We start from the raw sequence: 19,129 nt of genomic DNA, 5'->3' as shown, positions 1-19,129 counted from the left end.
GAATCTATCAGTGGGAAGCATGTAGGGGCCACAAATATCTGGTTGGTTGCTATGGGTTACCAGAACTGGGCCCATTTTGCAGTCTTTTAGGTCAGCATCACCTTTATAGGGCAAAAATTCACACGGAATGGCAGCTTGGCCATTGGGGTATAACTCCCCCATTTTGACAGCTCAGCCTACAGTCCCAGATTCTTTCTGAAAAGTCCCTCATTTCCCTTTGATCTCCAAAAGATGCAATGGTTTGCAAACTTAATTAAATAAGTAGCTTTTGGCAGAGAGCCCAGAAAGTTAACAAGCCCCCCCTGCACTGAGATACAATTGTAACTAATAAGCTAAACAGGTCCCTTGGGGGAACTGAGACTCACAGCTTAATGAGCAATTTCACCTTTTTCAGCAGAACTGTAATAACACATAAAACCTGCCAAATTTTGTAAAATGGGAATGGTATTTAGGGTGTGGTCAACAAACATTTCCCCGCGGTATTTCTTTTTGTCCCTCTTTCCATTTTTCAACTGTTGGGAGGTACCTGTATGTTATAATGTGCTATGTGCATCATAGTAATTTGCTTATACTCATGCATTTGATTTAAAAGGGAGTTAACCCTAACTTGTGTTTAGCCTCTAGCACAGTGACCCCCAACCAGTGGCTCAGGGGCAACATGTTGGATGTTGCTCTCAGTGCCCCCAAACCAGGGAGTTATTTTTGAATTCCTGACTTGGGGGCAAGTTTTGGTTGAATAAAAACAAGATTTCCTACCAAATAAAGCCCCTGTAAGCTGATAGTGTGCATAGAGGCCCCTAATAGCCAATCACAGCCCTTATTTGGCACCTCCATGAACTTTTATGGTGCTTGTGTTGCTCCCCAAGTCTTTTTACATTTAACTGTGGCTCACGGGTAAGAAAGGTTGGGGACCCCTGCCCTAGCACCCTGTCCCCTCCTGAATTGCAGAATATCCCCCACCCCATGTGTTAGTAGCAAATTTCACAGCATCAGTGTACATTGCACATAACCCTGTTCCCTGTAGGCAGTACATTGCATATCCCCCACTTTCACTCTATACATTCCCTGCCATTAGGGTTGTCACATTTTCTATTAATAAGAGTGAAATTGGCATCGAGCATCATTTTTACAGGCCAGGTGGCAACCCTACCTTCTGCTCAAGATGTATTTTGCTAATGCACTGTAACCTCTGCACACAGCCCCAGAGCTCTTTCAGTACAGGTATGGGACCTGTTATCCAGAATGCTCGGGACCTGGGGTTTTCTGGATAAGGGGTCTTTCCATAATTTGGATCTCCATAACTTAAGCCTGCTAAAAATCATTTAAATATCAAATAAACCCAATAGGACTGTTCTGTCCCCAATAAGGGGTAATTATATCTTAGTTGGGATCAAGTACAGGTACTGTTTTATTATTACAGAGAAAAGGGAATCATTTAACCATTAAATAAACCCAATAGGGCTGTTCTGCCCCCAATAAGGGGTAATTATATCTTAGTTGGGATCAAGTACAGGTACTGTTTTATTATTACAGAGAAAAGGGAATCATTTAACCATTAAATAAACCCAATAGGGCTGTTCTGCCCCCAATAAGGGGTAATTATATCTTAGTTGGGATCAAGTACAGGTACTGTTTTATTATTACAGAGAAAAGGGAATCATTTAACCATTAAATAAACCCAATAGGGCTGTTCTGCCCCCAATAAGGGGTAATTATATCTTAGTCTTTACGAGATGGGCTTTCTGTAATTCAGAACTTTCTGGATAATGGGTTTCTGGATAAGGTATCCCATACCTGTACCCAACACTACCTCCCCCTCTCTTTTCTACTTCTCATACTAAATTACTGTATGTTTGTTTGGTAATTTTTTGGTTTTATAAACTCAATAAAAATACATTAAAAAAAATGATGAATAAGAGTCCTGTAATCCATTTGTAATCTGTATATAATTTGCACAGTATGTTTGTTACAGCCTCCTAATATGTTGCCTCCTTATAAATACATGTTTATAATAATAATAATGATAATACTCCAGCCTAGTGAACAACAGCAAACGCAGAAGTGTTCTCTACGTATATATACAGACTTTAGTAAAGATATAAATAAAAAATAGCATTGACCCTTCCTTGATGAAAATCTTAAATCCCTATAAATAGTGACACTTGGGTTCTTCGTTCTTCCCATATGAAGTTTTTGACAATTTTTTTTTTTTTTGAAACTGAAATTTTTGCTGATTTTATTCTTATGGTTTGTTTGCCTGGCCTCCCGGACTCTTAAGAAGCTTTCCAAGGTGGTGGCTGTGTACTTGATTGATGAAGCTGAAATAATCGTCACCGATAGAGATAGGGGTATCCGTCTGGGATCCTGGGGTGTCTGCGTCCTGGGGAAAGAAGTAACTAGTGGGTGGCAGGCTCACTTACCAAGTCCCTCCCATGGCCACTCAGTATTATATACAGTATTCACGTCCCTGCAAGACCAGTGTTTTACCTGGCTGTTTTTATTTGCCCCACCTGGAGACAAAAACATGTATTTTTATGCATGACGGTCCCTTTGCCCACTGCAATTGAGGCACAGTTACAGACGAGCTTAGAAGAGCTGAAAAAGATTTATTAAATTGCAGATCTCAGCACTAAACTAATAGAGATGTTGCTCGGGTATTGTAAGAGTTGGAAAGTCATCTTGAAGGTTCTTGAGTATTCATATTATCTTCCATGTGATGGGTGCACAGTGGGGAAATCAGGTGGATGAAGGGGTTATGGTTGGTTCTAAAGGAAAACAAAAATGATGGAGGGTGAAGACATCTCATTAAAAGACTTTAATGCAGCAGCCGCTTGAAGGACACAATGGATTAGACCCAGCGACCATGGTTGTCCAGAAAGTCAACTGTTCCTTGAGACAATTAAATGGCTACTGAAAGGTTAGTTATTATATCACAGCATGGCATGGTCACGACAGAGATGTTACATTATGGCAGATAGACAAATCAAAGCATTAGTAGTGACACAACAGTACATTGCAGAGGTATTCAAATTGGTGCTTAACTAAAAAAGTTCAGAATTTAGTGGGGAAAAGGGGATATCCCAATGCAGTCCCATAGCTGTTAGTAAATAGTTGTAGTTTAACAAAAGCTGGAGGGGAGCTGAGGTCCAGTAGGGCAGGGCAAGAAGGCCAACAAAATAACATCTGTATTAGGGAATTTAATTATAAAACATTTTCACTTGTTGGAAGTGTGGTAAGAACTGTAGTACCAATGAGGATAATAGCCTCTGGGAAGGGACTGTGGCTGTGGGATAGCAGGTATAGTAGGGAGAGATGGTGCCTATAGTAGCAGTGGGGGGATAATAGCCTCTGGGAAGGGACTGGGGCTGTGGGATAGCAGGTATAGTAGGGAGAGATGGTGCCTATAGTAGCAGTGGGGGGATAATAGCCTCTGGGAAGGGACTGGGACTGTGGGATAGCAGGTATAGTAGGGAGAGATGGTGCCTATAGTAGCAGTGGGGGTATAATAGCCTCTGGGAAGGGACTGGGGCTGTGGGATAGCAGGTATAGTAGGGAGAGATGGTGCCTATAGTAGCAGTGGGGGGATAATAGCCTCTGGGAAGGGACTGGGGCTGTGGGATAGCAGGTATAGTAGGGAGAGATGGTGCCTATAGTAGCAGTGGGGGGATAATAGCCTCTGGGAAGGGACTGGGGCTGTGGGATAGCAGGTATAGTAGGGAGAGATGGTGCCTATAGTAGCAGTGGGGGGATAATAGCCTCTGGGAAGGGACTGGGACTGTGGGATAGCAGGTATAGTAGGGAGAGATGGTGCCTATAGTAGCAGTGGGGGTATAATAGCCTCTGGGAAGGGACTGGGGCTGTGGGATAGCAGGTATAGTAGGGAGAGATGGTGCCTATAGTAGCAGTGGGATAATAGCCTCTGGGAAGGGACTGGGGCTGTGGGATAGCAGGTATAGTAGGGAGAGATGGTGCCTATAGTAGCAGTGGGATAATAGCCTCTGGGAAGGGACTGTGGCTGTGGGATAGCAGGTATAGTAGGGAGAGATGGTGCCTATAGTAGCAGTGGGGGGGGGGGGGGGATAATAGCCTCTGGGAAGGGACTGGGGCTGTGGGATAGCAGGTATAGTAGGGAGAGATGGTGCCTATAGTAGCAGTGGGATAATAGCCTCTGGGAAGGGACTGTGGCTGTGGGATAGCAGGTATAGTAGGGGGAGATGGTGCCTATAGTAGCAGTGGGGGGGGGGGGGGGGGATAATAGCCTCTGGGAAGGGACTGGGGCTGTGGGATAGCAGGTATAGTAGGGAGAGATGGTGCCTATAGTAGCAGTGGGGAAAATAGCCTCTGGGAAGGGACTGTGGCTGTGGGGTAGCAGGTATAGTAGGGAGAGATGGTGCCTATAGTAGCAGTGGGGGGATAAAAGCCTCTGGGAAGGGACTGTGGCTGTGGGACAGCAGGTATAGTAGGGAGAGATGGTGCCTATAGTAGCAGTGGGGGGATAATAGCCTCTGGGAAGGGACTGGGGCTGTGGGATAGCAGGTATAGTAGGGAGAGATGGTGCCTATAGTAGCAGTGGGGGGATAATAGCCTCTGGGAAGGGACTGGGGCTGTGGGATAGCAGGTATAGTAGGGAGAGATGGTGCCTATAGTAGCAGTGGGGGGATAATAGCCTCTGGGAAGGGACTGTGGCTGTGGGATAGCAGGTATAGTAGGGAGAGATGGTGCCTATAGTAGCAGTGGGGGGGGGGGGGATAATAGCCTCTGGGAAGGGACTGGGGCTGTGGGATAGCAGGTATAGTAGGGAGAGATGGTGCCTATAGTAGCAGTGGGATAATAGCCTCTGGGAAGGGACTGTGGCTGTGGGATAGCAGGTATAGTAGGGGGAGATGGTGCCTATAGTAGCAGTGGGGGGGGGGGGGGATAATAGCCTCTGGGAAGGGACTGGGGCTGTGGGATAGCAGGTATAGTAGGGAGAGATGGTGCCTATAGTAGCAGTGGGGAAAATAGCCTCTGGGAAGGGACTGTGGCTGTGGGGTAGCAGGTATAGTAGGGAGAGATGGTGCCTATAGTAGCAGTGGGGGGATAAAAGCCTCTGGGAAGGGACTGTGGCTGTGGGACAGCAGGTATAGTAGGGAGAGATGGTGCCTATAGTAGCAGTGGGGGGATAATAGCCTCTGGGAAGGGACTGGGGCTGTGGGATAGCAGGTATAGTAGGGAGAGATGGTGCCTATAGTAGCAGTGGGGGGATAATAGCCTCTGGGAAGGGACTGGGGCTGTGGGATAGCAGGTATAGTAGGGAGAGATGGTGCCTATAGTAGCAGTGGGATAATAGCCTCTGGGAAGGGACTGGGGCTGTGGGATAGCAGGTATAGTAGGGAGAGATGGTGCCTATAGTAGCAGTGGGGGGATAATAGCCTCTGGGTGTTAGTTCCATGAGACAATTACAAATCATATTTTAACTGAAAATATGTTGGGGACAGAGACAGTGTGACAGTAGAACATTCTAACCAGTGACAATCCAAGCTCCCATTGCTCTCGTATGATTTAATGACTTCCTTATAAAAGGATTGTCTCCCAAGCTTGTGCTTGAGTTTTTATAGGCGGTTGGGCCGTGCTGATTTTGTTAAATTATAGGGCCTTAGTTTTAAAAGGCTGAAATAATAAAATTATATATGACATTTGTTCTTCGATGTAGAGCAGGAGATATCCATTGTTTCCTATTAGAAACATAGTTTTGGGGGAAAATATCATCAAACATATCATTTTATTGCCCATTGTTTCTGTAAAATTCCTACTTTACTGTATTTTCATCTATGTAAAATCTCAGCAAATATTAACTGCAAATATAATTAATTCTGTAACAACAGCACCACCTGCTGGTCAGTTGCTGTAACTGTACAGACAGAGAGATATACCTTCACAAGGGAAACAGAGAGTGTTCTGATGTTGTTCTGCTCAGGAAGGAGATGGGAAAGGGGCATCTGAGGCTTCTGATCTCTTGTTATAATTACAGTCATTATATCATTATATATACACAATATCATATATAATTATATCGGCAGTTGATGGAAGCTTTAATAGCTCTGAAACGGAAAAAAAATTATGTTAATTGCAAAAGTGCTTAGGAAAGCTCCCGGAGCAATTTCACATTAACATTTAAGCTGTACTTATGCTTTGATATATAACTAGGGGATTTTAGAGGCTGCATTATATTTTTTACATTTAAAAGTATAAAGAAGCACTATCATAACTAAGCAATGGATTGTCATCATGAAGATACATCTTTTGGCCTTAAAGTAGAAGGAAAGGTAAAAACTAAGTAAGCTTTATCAGAAAAGTCTATGTAAATACAGCCATAAGCACTCACAGAGTCCTCTATCAAAAGAAACACAGGATTTCGTATCTCCTTGTTTGTAAACATGGTGTTCCAGTGTCTGACTTCCTCTCTCAGAAACAGCCTTAATTCCCTTGGCCAGAGTCTGTGCAGCACTTACAGTAATGCTGCACTGAGTCCTCTATCAGAAGAAACACAGGATTTTGTGTCTCCTTTTTTGTAAACATGGTGTTCCAGTGTCTGACTTCCTCTCTCAGAAACAGCCTTAATTCCCTTGGCCAGAGTCTGTGCAGCACTTACAGTAATGCTGCACTGAGTCCTCTATCAGAAGAAACACAGGATTTTGTGTCTCCTTTTTTGTAAACATGATGTTCCAGTGTCTGACTTCCTCTCTCAGAAACAGTCTTAATTCCCTTGGCCAGAGTCTGCGCAGCACTTACAGTAATGCTGCACTGAGTCCTCTATCAAAAGAAACACAGGATTTATTGTCTCCTTTTTTGTAAACATGTTCTTCAGTATCAGACTTCCTCTCTCCCTTCTCCTGCACCCCGCTCCCAAAAATAACCCACTGGGAATTGTCTCACATTGTGTTGCTCACATTAAAACCCAAACCTTTACTTTTATTATTCTCATTATTTTTAACTGGAAGCAATGACAGATCAATATTTTGGGGGGGCTGTTTGTTGCCCCGATTTTTTAAAACAAAATTTCAATATACAAACGTTAGACTGTATGCCAGGCACCACAGCTGCCATTCACACCATATCTTTCTGCCTCCTACTGGATAAAGTCATTAGCAGCACAAGTATAATACAAATATAAGAAGCTATTGCACAACAAGAAAATAAAGCATGTCAACTTAATTATGTAATTATTATACTCAAGAGCCGTGAATTACCTGTAACATTAACCCCTATATTTAACAAGGCCCTTAGTTTGTCCAGGAGCAGTAACCCAGAGCTACCAATAAGATGTTTGCTTTTAAACAGATGACTAGTAAATGCTACCTGCTGATTGGTTGCTATGGGTTACTGCTCTTGGGCAAACTGTTTGCCTTTTATTACATAACCCCCATCTTATAAATGATGCTTAGTGATGTCCAGGGCTGCCACCTCAGGGTCCCACCACCACCCCCTTAGGGCCCCCCCACCTTAGTTGCAAGCTCCTCTCCACGTCGAAACCTGACTCCACCCCCGTGTTCATGCTCACCACTTACCTTTTAATTCCTCCATGCAGAAATGATCAGAATTGAGGGGGAAGCATCCACAGTTCCCAGTGGGGTTCAGGCCTGGGTGGCTAGGGGCCACCGGGTTTCTTCCTGTTGTCCCACTGGCCCAGTCCAACCTTTGCTACCCCTAGTTCCGGCTCACTTTTGACATTCATGACCTCTAATAAAGCACTCAGCCTGCAGTCTCATGCATTTATATGGCCATGCAGCATCAGAGAGGGTCCCTGGGGCCCATTGGCACTGCCCCCGCCAACCCTAATCCAAACTCTCCCAACTCAGACCCAGCCCAAAATTGACATGCTGTGATCTTTTATACGGCAGCACTACCCCCACATCTCAACTACCAGCTTTCAGGTAGGAGAGCGGTCAGGAAGGGGGTTCACTAACGCTATAGAGGAAGCAGACCTAGGCCCCCCCTATCCCCCAGGGCTGATTGTGGGGTCTGCCAGCTCTATAGTTACGCCACTGGTCTGACTTATTTGTGTTTGACTGGGGTACAGGGAGGGCCCAGGTAAATGAAAGATCATGGCCGCCAAGTTGAGTTGGGGGACTTTCGGCCATAATAGCCCACAAGGACCGGGGGTCAACAGGGGTTTTCCCAGTATCACAGGGTCAGTCCAACTCTGTGGTTATATACATTCTCAGGGACTGCAGTAGGTATATAATTCCCTGTGTAACTGGCTATACAGGTATAGAGCCCAAGCAAGTCCCCATAGTAATAAGTACAGCACTGCTGGCCCTGATTGTGAACTGTTTCTCACTGCCAGCTCTCTTCTCCAGCGGCAAAGAAGGTTGTATATTGATAAATGAGATATATATTCTCTACATATACAGTCAGCAGGCACTGGGCTCATGTGTGGACTCACCACAATGCCAGATTTGCAACTGGTAAAGCGATGAAGATAATAAGTGGTTTCCAGTGACTTCAAATAATGGCGGGATTAGGTGTAACTGTCGGCTTTTAAGACTTTACAGGCAATAGTTCCGGACAAATTAATTTCACATGCATAAGTTAGTAGGCAGCGCAGATGCTCATACAGGGAATATTTTGACAAAAGCATGTGAATTTTTTTTACTGCCGTTATCACTGCCATCAGATCTGCAATAAAGTCCCATGATTCTTTTACAAGAAGTGGCAGTTATTTGTCTATATGCAGAATATAACGCCTGTCCCTACATGTATTCTATACATACCATACCCATACCAAAAAGTACCACAGACTCTTGCTAGTCATACAATTATATTTGATGTCTGCCATGGCAATGAAATAATTCATTAGGAAGACTTGCTCGTTATACAGAACATGGACATCTATGAGATGGGACTGACGGCTAGGACATCTTGCTCCTCCATACTTGTAGACATTTTTAGAAACTATAACATGCCCAGAATGAATGTTTGACATTGGTGCCCCCTACACAGCCATGTTTGTTGCCCTTGGTGCTATCACTTATTAGCCAACTATATTAACCGGCACTATCTCACAACATTGTATTTAGCAGACTCTCCCATTTCTGCGGCTCACCTTCAACCCTCCATTATCATGGGACTCCCTGCGGTTTGGCATGGTGTCTGGGAACCCCGACAGCTGGGTGAGTTCTGCTCTTTGGTCGTCCAGCCTCCGGCTCTGTGACTGTGCCAACATGTCCATCAGAACATTCATTTCAGGAGGTGGTGTGACTGGTGCTGTAGGAAGGATACAAACTTATATTGATTAGACGGATTGGTATTATAATTACCATAGGGTGGGGTTCCACCCATCATAATAAAGTGAAAGAAAGAATAAGTTTCAATATCTAGCTTTGTAGGGTCACAGCACACAGAGGGAACATTGCTCCCCACCCCCTTTGATGTTGCTCCCAGTGGCCTCAAAGTAGGTGCCGTTTTTACACCTCTGGCTTGGAGGCAAGTTTTGGAAGCACAAAGACACAGTTTTACTCCAAGCAGAGCTCCTGGAGGCTAGCAGCCCCCTTGGGGCTACCAAATAGCTGATCAGAGTCCCTATTTGGCATCCCAAAAACATTTTTAAAGCTTATGTGGCTTAGACATACAAAAGGTTGGGAATTCCTGCCCTAGGGTATGTATTAAGGCAGGGATCCCCTACTTTTTTTTTACTCGTGGGCTACACACAGATGTAAAAAGTGTTGGTGAGCCACACAAGCATGCAAAAAGTTCTTTGGGGATGCCAAATAAAGGCTGTGATTGGCTATTTGGTAGCCCCATGGGGACTGCTGGCCTGCAGGAGGCTCTGCTTGGAGTAAAACTGTGCTTCCAAAACTTGTCTCTAAGCCAGAGATGTAAAAATGGCACCTACTTTGAGGCCACTGGCAGCAACATCCAAGGGAATGGTGAGCAACATGCTGCTCCTGAGTCACTGGTTGGGAATCACTGCATTAAGGCTTCTGCAGACAAAAATATTGGTGGACATCTAAGGACAAATAGGATTGTATTGACCCCTAAATTTGAAAAAGAGCACAACAAGTGCTGCCAGAACAGAGGATCATTCTCCTTATTATGTCCCATAGAAACCCACTTATGGCTGCTTGGTTGGTTGTCCATACTACACCTGGGGGGTAAGTGATCAGCAGATAGTTTGTTGCACTTACAGCTGTCTTTGTTCTCCTGCTCTCCTTTGTTGTGTACGATTTGGATGCTACATCTCTGCTCATCCAATCGTGCCCCTTGGACATGGGTGAGAAGGTTAAAAAAGCATTCTTGTTCCGTGGAGGTTTCCTGCAGGGGAGGGGGCAGTAAAAGTAACAAAAAAAAATTCATATTCAACATTCTGGCAGTTTTACATAAGGGAAGATAAGTCTTCAAAGGGCAAATAAGCAATGCACATACGTCAGAGACAGCTGAAGAGATCCCGGTTCTGAGATATGATGCTAAGCGCCTATAAGCTGCGGATGACCCAACAGTCTCTGTATAACGGCGCTGAGTGCTTAGAAACTGGGGATGGCCCAGCATATTCTGTATAATGATGCTAAGTGCTTATAAGCCGATAATGACCCACCATATTGTATGAATGATGATAAGTCACCCTAAGCTGCTAATGGCCCATCATGAGGCTATATATATTTTCTAAAGCCTAAAATGTATAGCGTCTTATAGCACCAGTACTGATATCATTCCAAGTTTAGCTGTTAATCCCAACAAGATACCCCATACTGGCAATTCCAACCAGTACTTATTTGTGCCTAATGGCTTCCCTCCTCCTGCTTTCACTCTTCTTTCCAGCTCTTTCATTTGGTTGAAAGATTCCTTCTCACTCTATACAGATTTATCATTATCTTAACAGTTTATTTTTGGTTCTTAAACCATTTTCCCCTGGTGATATCATAATTGTGATGCCATAAAAGTGGGTCTCTATTTAATTACTATTTTTTTCTTGAAAGAAAAGTAAACCCACTTTCCCAATACAGGGTCCCTACAAGGCTTTGTTCCCGAACTGCCACAACCTTGTTCCCCAACATGGCCCTGCCGGCTGGTAACAGTTTTCCTAAGGCAGAGTTAGGCAGTGTGCCAAGGTGCACGAGGCAGAAGCAGGTAAACATGAGGATTATTAGCTCTGCCTTAGAAAGCCTGGGAAAGGGCAATTTTCAGGTGGGAGGTAGGTAGGAGTCAGAATCAGTAGTGGAAGGAATATAAACAGCCACTAGGGATGTCCCAGGCAGGAGTGCCAGAGCACTAAGCGGCACAACAACATGGCCCTTATTGTTCATGCATGGAGCCCGTGTGTCCGGGGGAATAGCTGCGCTCTGCACCTCGTGGCAGATAAAAACCAGGGCAGGCAGGGAGGACAGGGCCCCATTATTGCCATCCTAATCATAACTAAACCCAACTGCTTCCAATAGCAAAGATATTTTCAAATAACTTTCCAGCCACTGAATTGAATGTATTGTGACAGGTTAGAATTACATTTTCTTTTATTAAGTAAAAAACAGAACAAAACACTTTTTGGACAGAGGATCTGTTTCTTGTGCCTGTTTCAATAATGCAGCAAAGTAGCAGTAAATCCCCTACACTTAGTTTTTGGCCAGCCAGGGGCCCATCCAGCTGCCAGTAGTGTGTGCAATGGGCTAGCTTGCCTCTGTAATGTAAGGAGGGCCAATGGCCTAGCTAGCCAGATCATTGCAGCAATAGGGATATAGGGATATATTATATCTACCTATACTGTCTGCATCGGAACTCATATAGACTCATTTTGTATTATAAATAGACTAATATAACTACCCCTGCCCCCATGCCCTGAACAGTGTGCATTATTTGAGCCTCTGGGGGTGCCCTAGGCAGGTCTATGGACATTGGCATCACTTGGGAACCTGGAATGATTCAGCCTTATACAACACTTTACCATTGCATTATACCCCTCTATATCAGGGATGCACCAACACTGGATTTGGTTCGGGATTCAGTCAAATCTAAGTGCCTGGGCAAATGGAGTGCAAATCATTAAAATCACATGACTTTAGACTAACTATAAATATAGCCAATTACTTTCTGCGCGCTTCGATCATTATTTTTTTTTTTGTCATGATTTTACTAATATGGATATAAAAATAAGGATTTGATTCAGGATTTAGCCAAGATACAAAAAATGTGGTTTGGGTACATCCCTAGTGTAGATATAATAGGAATGTGCTTAGAACAACTGTACTAGCCACGCCCATCTGGTCCACTTCCTGTTGGCTGGTTTCCCAGGCTGTGCAGGGGGGATGGTGGCTCTTTGGACTGTAGGACAGAAACCAATCAGCAGCTAGGCTGACCTGATAGGGAACCAAAGCCATCTTTGCATGTATGGCTGCAGGGCTGTGATTGGCTTTCCCTCTCCTATTGTTCTTCTGGCAGGGAGTTTTGGACACGCCCACCCCTCATTTGAAACACAGACAGGGACCATAGCAGATCTATGGGGAGCTCCAATAAAGGGATCCTTTTTAAACATAACAATCATATTTAGACTGAAACCAGCACCATATATCATTCATTATTCCCTACAAGATTAGGGGGGTTTGGAGTAATGCAATTTGACCCCTTCAAGTGGCAACTGATCTTAGGGAGCAGCCACTGCGAACTGAGCCTTTAGATTGTAAGCTCTTATGAGCAGGGCCCTGTGATCCTATTTTGACTCTCTAACCCTTATTTGTTGAATGATTGTAAAACCCCTGTTTGTTATAAATTCATGTAACATGCTGGCACTATATAAATAAATGATGATGATGTATGGGTATATTGCTATTAAATTACTTCTGTGCAGATGGTCAGCTTTAAAAACCAGGGACATTTCCAGGGACAGTGATTAGACTGGGAATGGGGAGTAGCAGGAGACTACACACAAGTCTAGCCCTTATAGAAATATATAGAAGGTATGTCATACATAAACTGGCAGTATATATATATACAGGTATAGGACCTGTTATCCAGAATGCTTGGGACCATGGGCTTTCCGGATAAGGGATCTTTCTGTAAATTGGATCTCCATACCTTAAGTCTACTAAAAAATCATATAAACATTAAATAAACCCAATAGGATTGTTTTGGCTCCAATAGCTTGGTTGGGATCAAGTACAAGGTTTTCTTATAATGGAGTCTATGGGAGATGGCCATTCCGTAATTTGGAACTTTCTGGATAATGGGTTTCCGGATAATGGATCCCATACCTGTATATACCTTTTATACACTGGCTGAAAGCCTTTAAAGGGGAAGTTTACCTCCAGGTTAACTGTTATGTTATAGGAGGTCCTATTCTAAGCAATGTTTCAAGTGTTTTTTTTTATAGTTTTAGATTATTTGCCTTTCTCTTCTGCCTCTTTCCAGCTTTCAAATGGGGGTCACTGACCCCGGCAGCCAAAACTTTATCAATGTCTGAGGCTACAGTTTTATTGTTATTGTTACTTTTTATTCCTTATATTTCTGTTCAGGCCCTCTCCTTTTCATATTCCAGTCTGCCATTCCCACTACTACCTGGTTGTTAGCGTAAACTGGACCCTAGCAACCAGACAGCTGCTGACATTCCAAACTGCAGAGATGCTGAACAAATCGCTTATTAAAGAATAAAAGCATAATTGCAAACTGTATGAGAATTGAACCTTTTTACATAATACAGGTATGGGATCTGTTATCTGGAATGTTATCCAGAAAGCTCAGAATTTTGGGAAGGTTGTCTCCTATTGGCTCCAATTTATTCAAATAATTCAGATTCTCAGAAATGATTTTAAGGCAAAGCCAGAAGAGATGAGGGCTAGTGGAGGCTGCAGGGCGCCGGATACCTGTAGAGATGGGAGATGGATTATCCCAATTCTTAATAAACAGGATGGATTCAATCTGAAGACTAAGAACAGAGAGAAGGACAGAAGGACTTTTATCTGCTGTCTACACACAAAATTACAGTGGGATTCTTAGTTCTCTGAACTTGGAACTATAACTCTCTGCTATAAAATGTTCCCCAGAGCATGCAGGGGGGGGGGGGGGGGGGGTACAGAATGAAACCTATAGAAGAAACTGATAAATTCAGCCCTTACCGCCAGTTCAGCCTGGTTTATGGAGTCTCTCCTGGCCTGGTCCTCACCTGACACCTGTACAGAGTCCATCCCGTAGCCCCGAGCAATCTCTGTGTGCTGCCCAAGTGCCCAGCTCAGCCCTATAATATAACCTGCGGGGTCACCCCTCCCTCGCTCCCTCCGCCCCGGCTGCAGGATCATTAAAATCATTTCATAATAAAGGAGGCCCCATCTGCAGCAAGGAGCCGCTTAATCCCCCATTAAGATTATCTGGGATAATTGTTAGTGGAGAAGGGGATAATTTTCTACATATTTGTATTTTGACCGTATCTATGGATATTCACTCTATGCCAGGCAGCGGTGTTTGTGTATAAAGGGGCAGGTATGGGCAATTGTGCTCCTGTTGGTGCTTTAATGAGAATCCTGCGCGCAGGAAAATAATAGCAGGGAGGCGGAATGTTCAGCTTAGTGTAAATCCCTTTTAAATGAGGACAAATTCTGTAGTCGCTTCAATTCAGTGTGTGTGATAGGTCTGAAGAGCTCAATAGGAAGGCAGCAAGGCTTCAGCCTAATATGTTCCTCAGTCCCAACATGTTTCCTGTATGGCTCTCCTTGCTTATTATATAGATTAAAATACACAGAAACGATGAATAATCTGTAAAATATACAGGAAATAATGTATTACTATTGTAAAATAAGGTATAAGAAGGGGTTAGTGGGGTTTTTACCATGGGGGATGAGGGGCGTGGATGGGGCCAATATGGTGCCCCCTTTGCCAGGCTGTATACTGTATGTGTATATGAATATGGCAGACTCCTGTGTGTTTGGGCTGAAGGTGAGCCCTGTGGTTTCACACACGTCGATAGAAGATATATTAATCTGCTTATTGTTTTGAGCGGCACCAAACATGAACTTGTTATGTTAAGTAATAGAAAAACTGAGTTGACTTTATATTATATGATAGTAGGGCCGTTATCATAAATGACGTGTGGGTCCAGGGCTGGTCCTAGCAATCCAAGTGCACTTGGTGCCCAAACAGCCCAATAAATAGTGAGCGTCTATGGCATCTTACAGCAGCCCCCTGGCATTAGCCAGAACCCACCAATTACCAGTCAGGCCTGTGTGGGTCAGAGATGTTTCGTCCCTCGCCTGACCCCAACCCAAGAGTGACCCGGCCTGCTGCTCTATTTATATATCTGCCTGCCCCAGCTTTGTTGTTATGAGAGGAGGCGGGGCATGCACGAGTATATAATTAATGGGCGGCCCCTTTAGATTAAGTTGGCAGCTTATCTACCTACGCATGGGATCTACCAACAGGCCAACTTGGCCAGATATCAATTAGGGGGGTTGAAAATCCCATCTGACAAGGACAGCACCACTATGTTGATACAGCCTTTGTCCAACAGGTCTCCATATGCCCCAATGGATAAGTTAATCGTTTAGCCCTGGGTTAGCCCTAGCACGTGGCTGTCCAAATTGGGCACAGATCTGCTTGTTTGGCAACTTTACCAAATGGGGGTCTTTTTAATTGTTTGGGGTTTAACTTCACACAGGGTTATTATTCAATCCAGACAGCCATGGAGGACCTTAATATCACACCATGATAAAAAGCCCCATGGTATCAATGTTTTGAAATAATCCTTACCCTTATTGAATTTGGTTTCTGCTGCTGTCCAAACCCCCATCCCTCTTCTATTTAGCTAACAATATGGCCGATTGTCCCAGTATTCCCCGGTCACCTTGGCATGGAGGTGCCCTTCCTACAGCACTTTGGGCAGAGACCTTCTGGCTCTGGATCACGGGAGGCAGCTGCCCATCCTTTCTGCCGGTGGCTGGGCTCCAGTAATTAATAGATGTATAATATTTGGCAGTTATGCCTGGAAACACATTTATACCCAGGAAACAGTAATATTTTAAGAGGATTAAACTTATACATGAGATGACATTTGCTAAGTACATTGCACAGAACTCCAGCGGTGCTTGCGGTCATAGTGATCTCCAAATAACCAATGAGGCCCTCCTCTCTGTACAGGCACCATGGGTTATTCCTCACTCCTAGCAACAGGCTTTGCTCTGCCACTGGACGACGTAAGTTGTGTGCAGTTGGATGATAATTTTTGGCAGCCAGGAAAGATACAGATGGTAGTCAGCATGCTCAATGTTAATCCAAAGGAGCGATAATCTGCAGAGGGGTATCAAGTGCCATGTTCCTGGTACAAGGTTACCAACCACTGAAATAGCAACAGCCCTGAGACACATCACAGCATCGTTATCTTTCTATTCCCATCAAGGACCATCTTAACCTTTAGATACCTTGCTTCCACCACTATAGGACCTCTACTCAGCCAATGGTTAGACAAGAACTGAAGCATTGGAAGCCAGCAGGTTGAATAGAAGACCATCTGTACATGTTTGTCTTTTCATTATCTCATTTTCATTACTAAGGCAGCCTTCTCCATTTTGGACCACCTACTGAGGACCTTCCCTTAGGTAGCACTCCTACTGGTTGACAGAGCCACCCATTGATCAAATGAATTGCTCTTCCACGGTAACATTGAGGCTATTGGCACATGGGGCATCGTGATAATAGCAGTGGTCAAAACATCCGTCCACCTGTCACTGCTCCTAATAGTATTTACGTACAACGCCCTGTTGGATGCACATTGAGTGATAGAGAAGGTCCATGGTGCCAAAATGCTCAAGCAGGGAGTTTAGGCCAATGTCCATCTGTCACAAGGTACCAAAGGGACAAGTTTCCACTTTTAAATAGTTACGGAGATTTAGAGTCCAGCAGAATGCCGACTACCTTTTCTCTCAGTCCTGAATGGAAGAACTGGCCATACATGTATAGTGGTCCAATGATCCCAGCTGATATTCGTGTATTTTGGACATTGACTGGTTCTTTGATCTCACAAGTTTGGAAATATTAGCAAGGGCATGGAACACTGGCGGACGAGGAAGTCAAGAAGAGTAACAAATGGTCTTTTCTTCCCAGTTATATGGATCCCATACACGGCAGGCCCATGTGTAGACTTTAAATGGGAGGGGTGGAGGAAGCAGGTGGGTGATGAGGCTAAGGGGTGGCAGGATGGGGTCAGGCACTGCTGGTTCAGGTCACACACAGGCTGGGTTGCCCTGCAGAAAGTGTTGCATGTTGTTGTACTACAGTGTTGAATATACATATCATCTACGTACCCACCAGGTACAGTCGGCTTATTATACAGGAATACAGATTTGTTGAGAATAATATCCCAAAGCAGGAAAGATCCAGTCACTCTTCCTCCTCCAACCCTGTGTACTGTGTAACCAGACTGTACAAATGCACCAAGAACACTGATTTGAGCGTTGTTTATTCAATTCTTATTCCAATAATCTCACTGTATAAAGCATTTTACATTCCAGTCAAAATCACTTGATAAAAGCTATAACTGAAGCCATGTCATTAACCCAGACTATCCCTAGCGGGGTAAGAAACCTTCTGCAATATGTACCTGTAGACTACCCTTGCCCCTGACTGTGGGATTCTGGGAGTGCAGTCAGACACCTAGAGATGTTTAGCCTGGATGGTTCTGTACAGGGGAGTCTGGATGCACTTCCCTGAGCAGAGCCCAGTCGCTCACACTAAGGATACAACAAATCCATCATTTACACATTCATCCAATCAGAATAAAGCTCCTCAGTTCTGTTCCCTAACATAACCCTGATAATAGGACAAATCCCCCCAAATGAAATCCTGGATTTGGTGCATCCTTGGTAACCAGAGTGATGATGTGCGGGAAAGTGTATCCTTATCATTTATTCCATCAGAAAGGCAAACAGTCACAAAGAGACAAACAATTGGCAATGGCACCAATAGACACTGCACAATCGCACATGGAACGACAGAAGAACATACTGAGCATGGAAGATACTGGCCCCCTGTGGGGCGGGAACAGGATGAAACATTCAAAGGCACCTTCCCTGAAGGACCCCAATCATTGGTAGAGTACTGATACTTATCATTCCGACTATGTCATACAAGATGCAGATTACATGGGATTGGCTGAAATATTTAGGTATCATGGCCACCATATATATTCTACACAAAGTGATGAAATATGCAATTTGTAACAAAGGCCTACTACAATGCGCTAGTGTTTCTCAGTACAGATCCTATGGAGCTGGAACTAGTCATATGCCTGGTCCTCTATACAAATTAATGAAAAATTGCTCCTGACATTGTTTTTATAAACCACAAGTGTCAGAATTCCCTGCATACAATGAGCCTAAAGGGCCAGTTAACCCGACATTTCTCTTAATACCTTGTAGACTAGCGCAAGCTAAGCAAATCTGTACAATTGGAGAGACCCTAGGAACCCCCAGTTTAAATGTAAACCTGATACATGGGGTACAAATATTTTTATTTCATAAAAGGTCTAGGTGATTCCATTTAAGGCTAATGTCCCCTTTAAAGCTTTGCCGCAACACATTTTTGCAATGCCCTGGAATCGTTACATTTCCATTTAGCCAGTGTTCCCTCCAATCACTTGTATATGATACAAATTCATACATATTACAAGCTGCAATGCAAAGACACGCGTGTATATGCACTTTATTTAAATAGACACTTCTGTATATATATATATATAAAAATACTATATAAATATATCTAACCTATAACTGAATCACTACCCACTTCATAATACAGATCTCAGGCAGGTCCTGTTGCCTTATCTCTAGCCATCGCATTTCATATCTGTCCCCCATAATCAGTAGCAGAGGTGCCGCCATGTTGGAAGAGACCATATAAAGCACACTTATGAGCTCTAGCACTGGCTGAGGAAGGCAGAACCATCATGGCCGCAACACAAAATGGAAAGCGCAAATAGCAAGTGACCTATTACCAAATGATGTGGCTATGCTAAATGATATTATAATAAGTCTTTTTTTATTTTAAAAATTGTCCACATGATGCAAGACGGCAGCAATATTGAAATGTCTATGGAATGAAACTTCATACACCTGTTATTATATAATGTGGCCCCAGAGCATTCTTCCCAACGTACTTTACACTCCAGCACTTAAAGGGGCAG

At 43.9% G+C, this 19,129-nt stretch overlaps 1 protein-coding gene across 2 annotated transcripts; it reads right to left on the bottom strand.

Annotated features, from left to right (window-relative positions):
- Positions 1-2,069: 2,069 nt before the first annotated feature.
- Positions 2,070-14,179, bottom strand: pcp2 (Purkinje cell protein 2). 2 transcript variants are annotated; one of them, XM_004912506.3, is made up of 4 exons: positions 14,079-14,179; positions 10,167-10,293; positions 9,086-9,246; positions 2,070-2,380 (listed from the first exon to the last, which is right to left on the bottom strand). In XM_004912506.3, exons 1-4 carry the CDS (start codon positions 14,145-14,147, stop codon positions 2,243-2,245), a joined length of 495 nt encoding a protein of 164 aa, XP_004912563.1. In that variant the 5' UTR covers positions 14,148-14,179; the 3' UTR covers positions 2,070-2,242. The 2 variants fall into 2 exon arrangements, with proteins under 2 accessions (XP_004912563.1, XP_004912564.1); XM_004912507.3 differs by lacking the exon at positions 2,070-2,380 and adding an exon at positions 2,391-2,765.
- Positions 14,180-19,129: the final 4,950 nt, after the last annotated feature.

This window comes from Xenopus tropicalis, chromosome 3 (genome assembly GCF_000004195.4).
Source record: "Xenopus tropicalis strain Nigerian chromosome 3, UCB_Xtro_10.0, whole genome shotgun sequence".
In the NCBI taxonomy this organism is placed as follows: Eukaryota; Metazoa; Chordata; class Amphibia; order Anura; family Pipidae; genus Xenopus; species Xenopus tropicalis.
The sequence above is the reverse complement of the archived record's forward strand: the minus strand, read 5'-3'. Positions and strand labels throughout refer to the sequence as shown.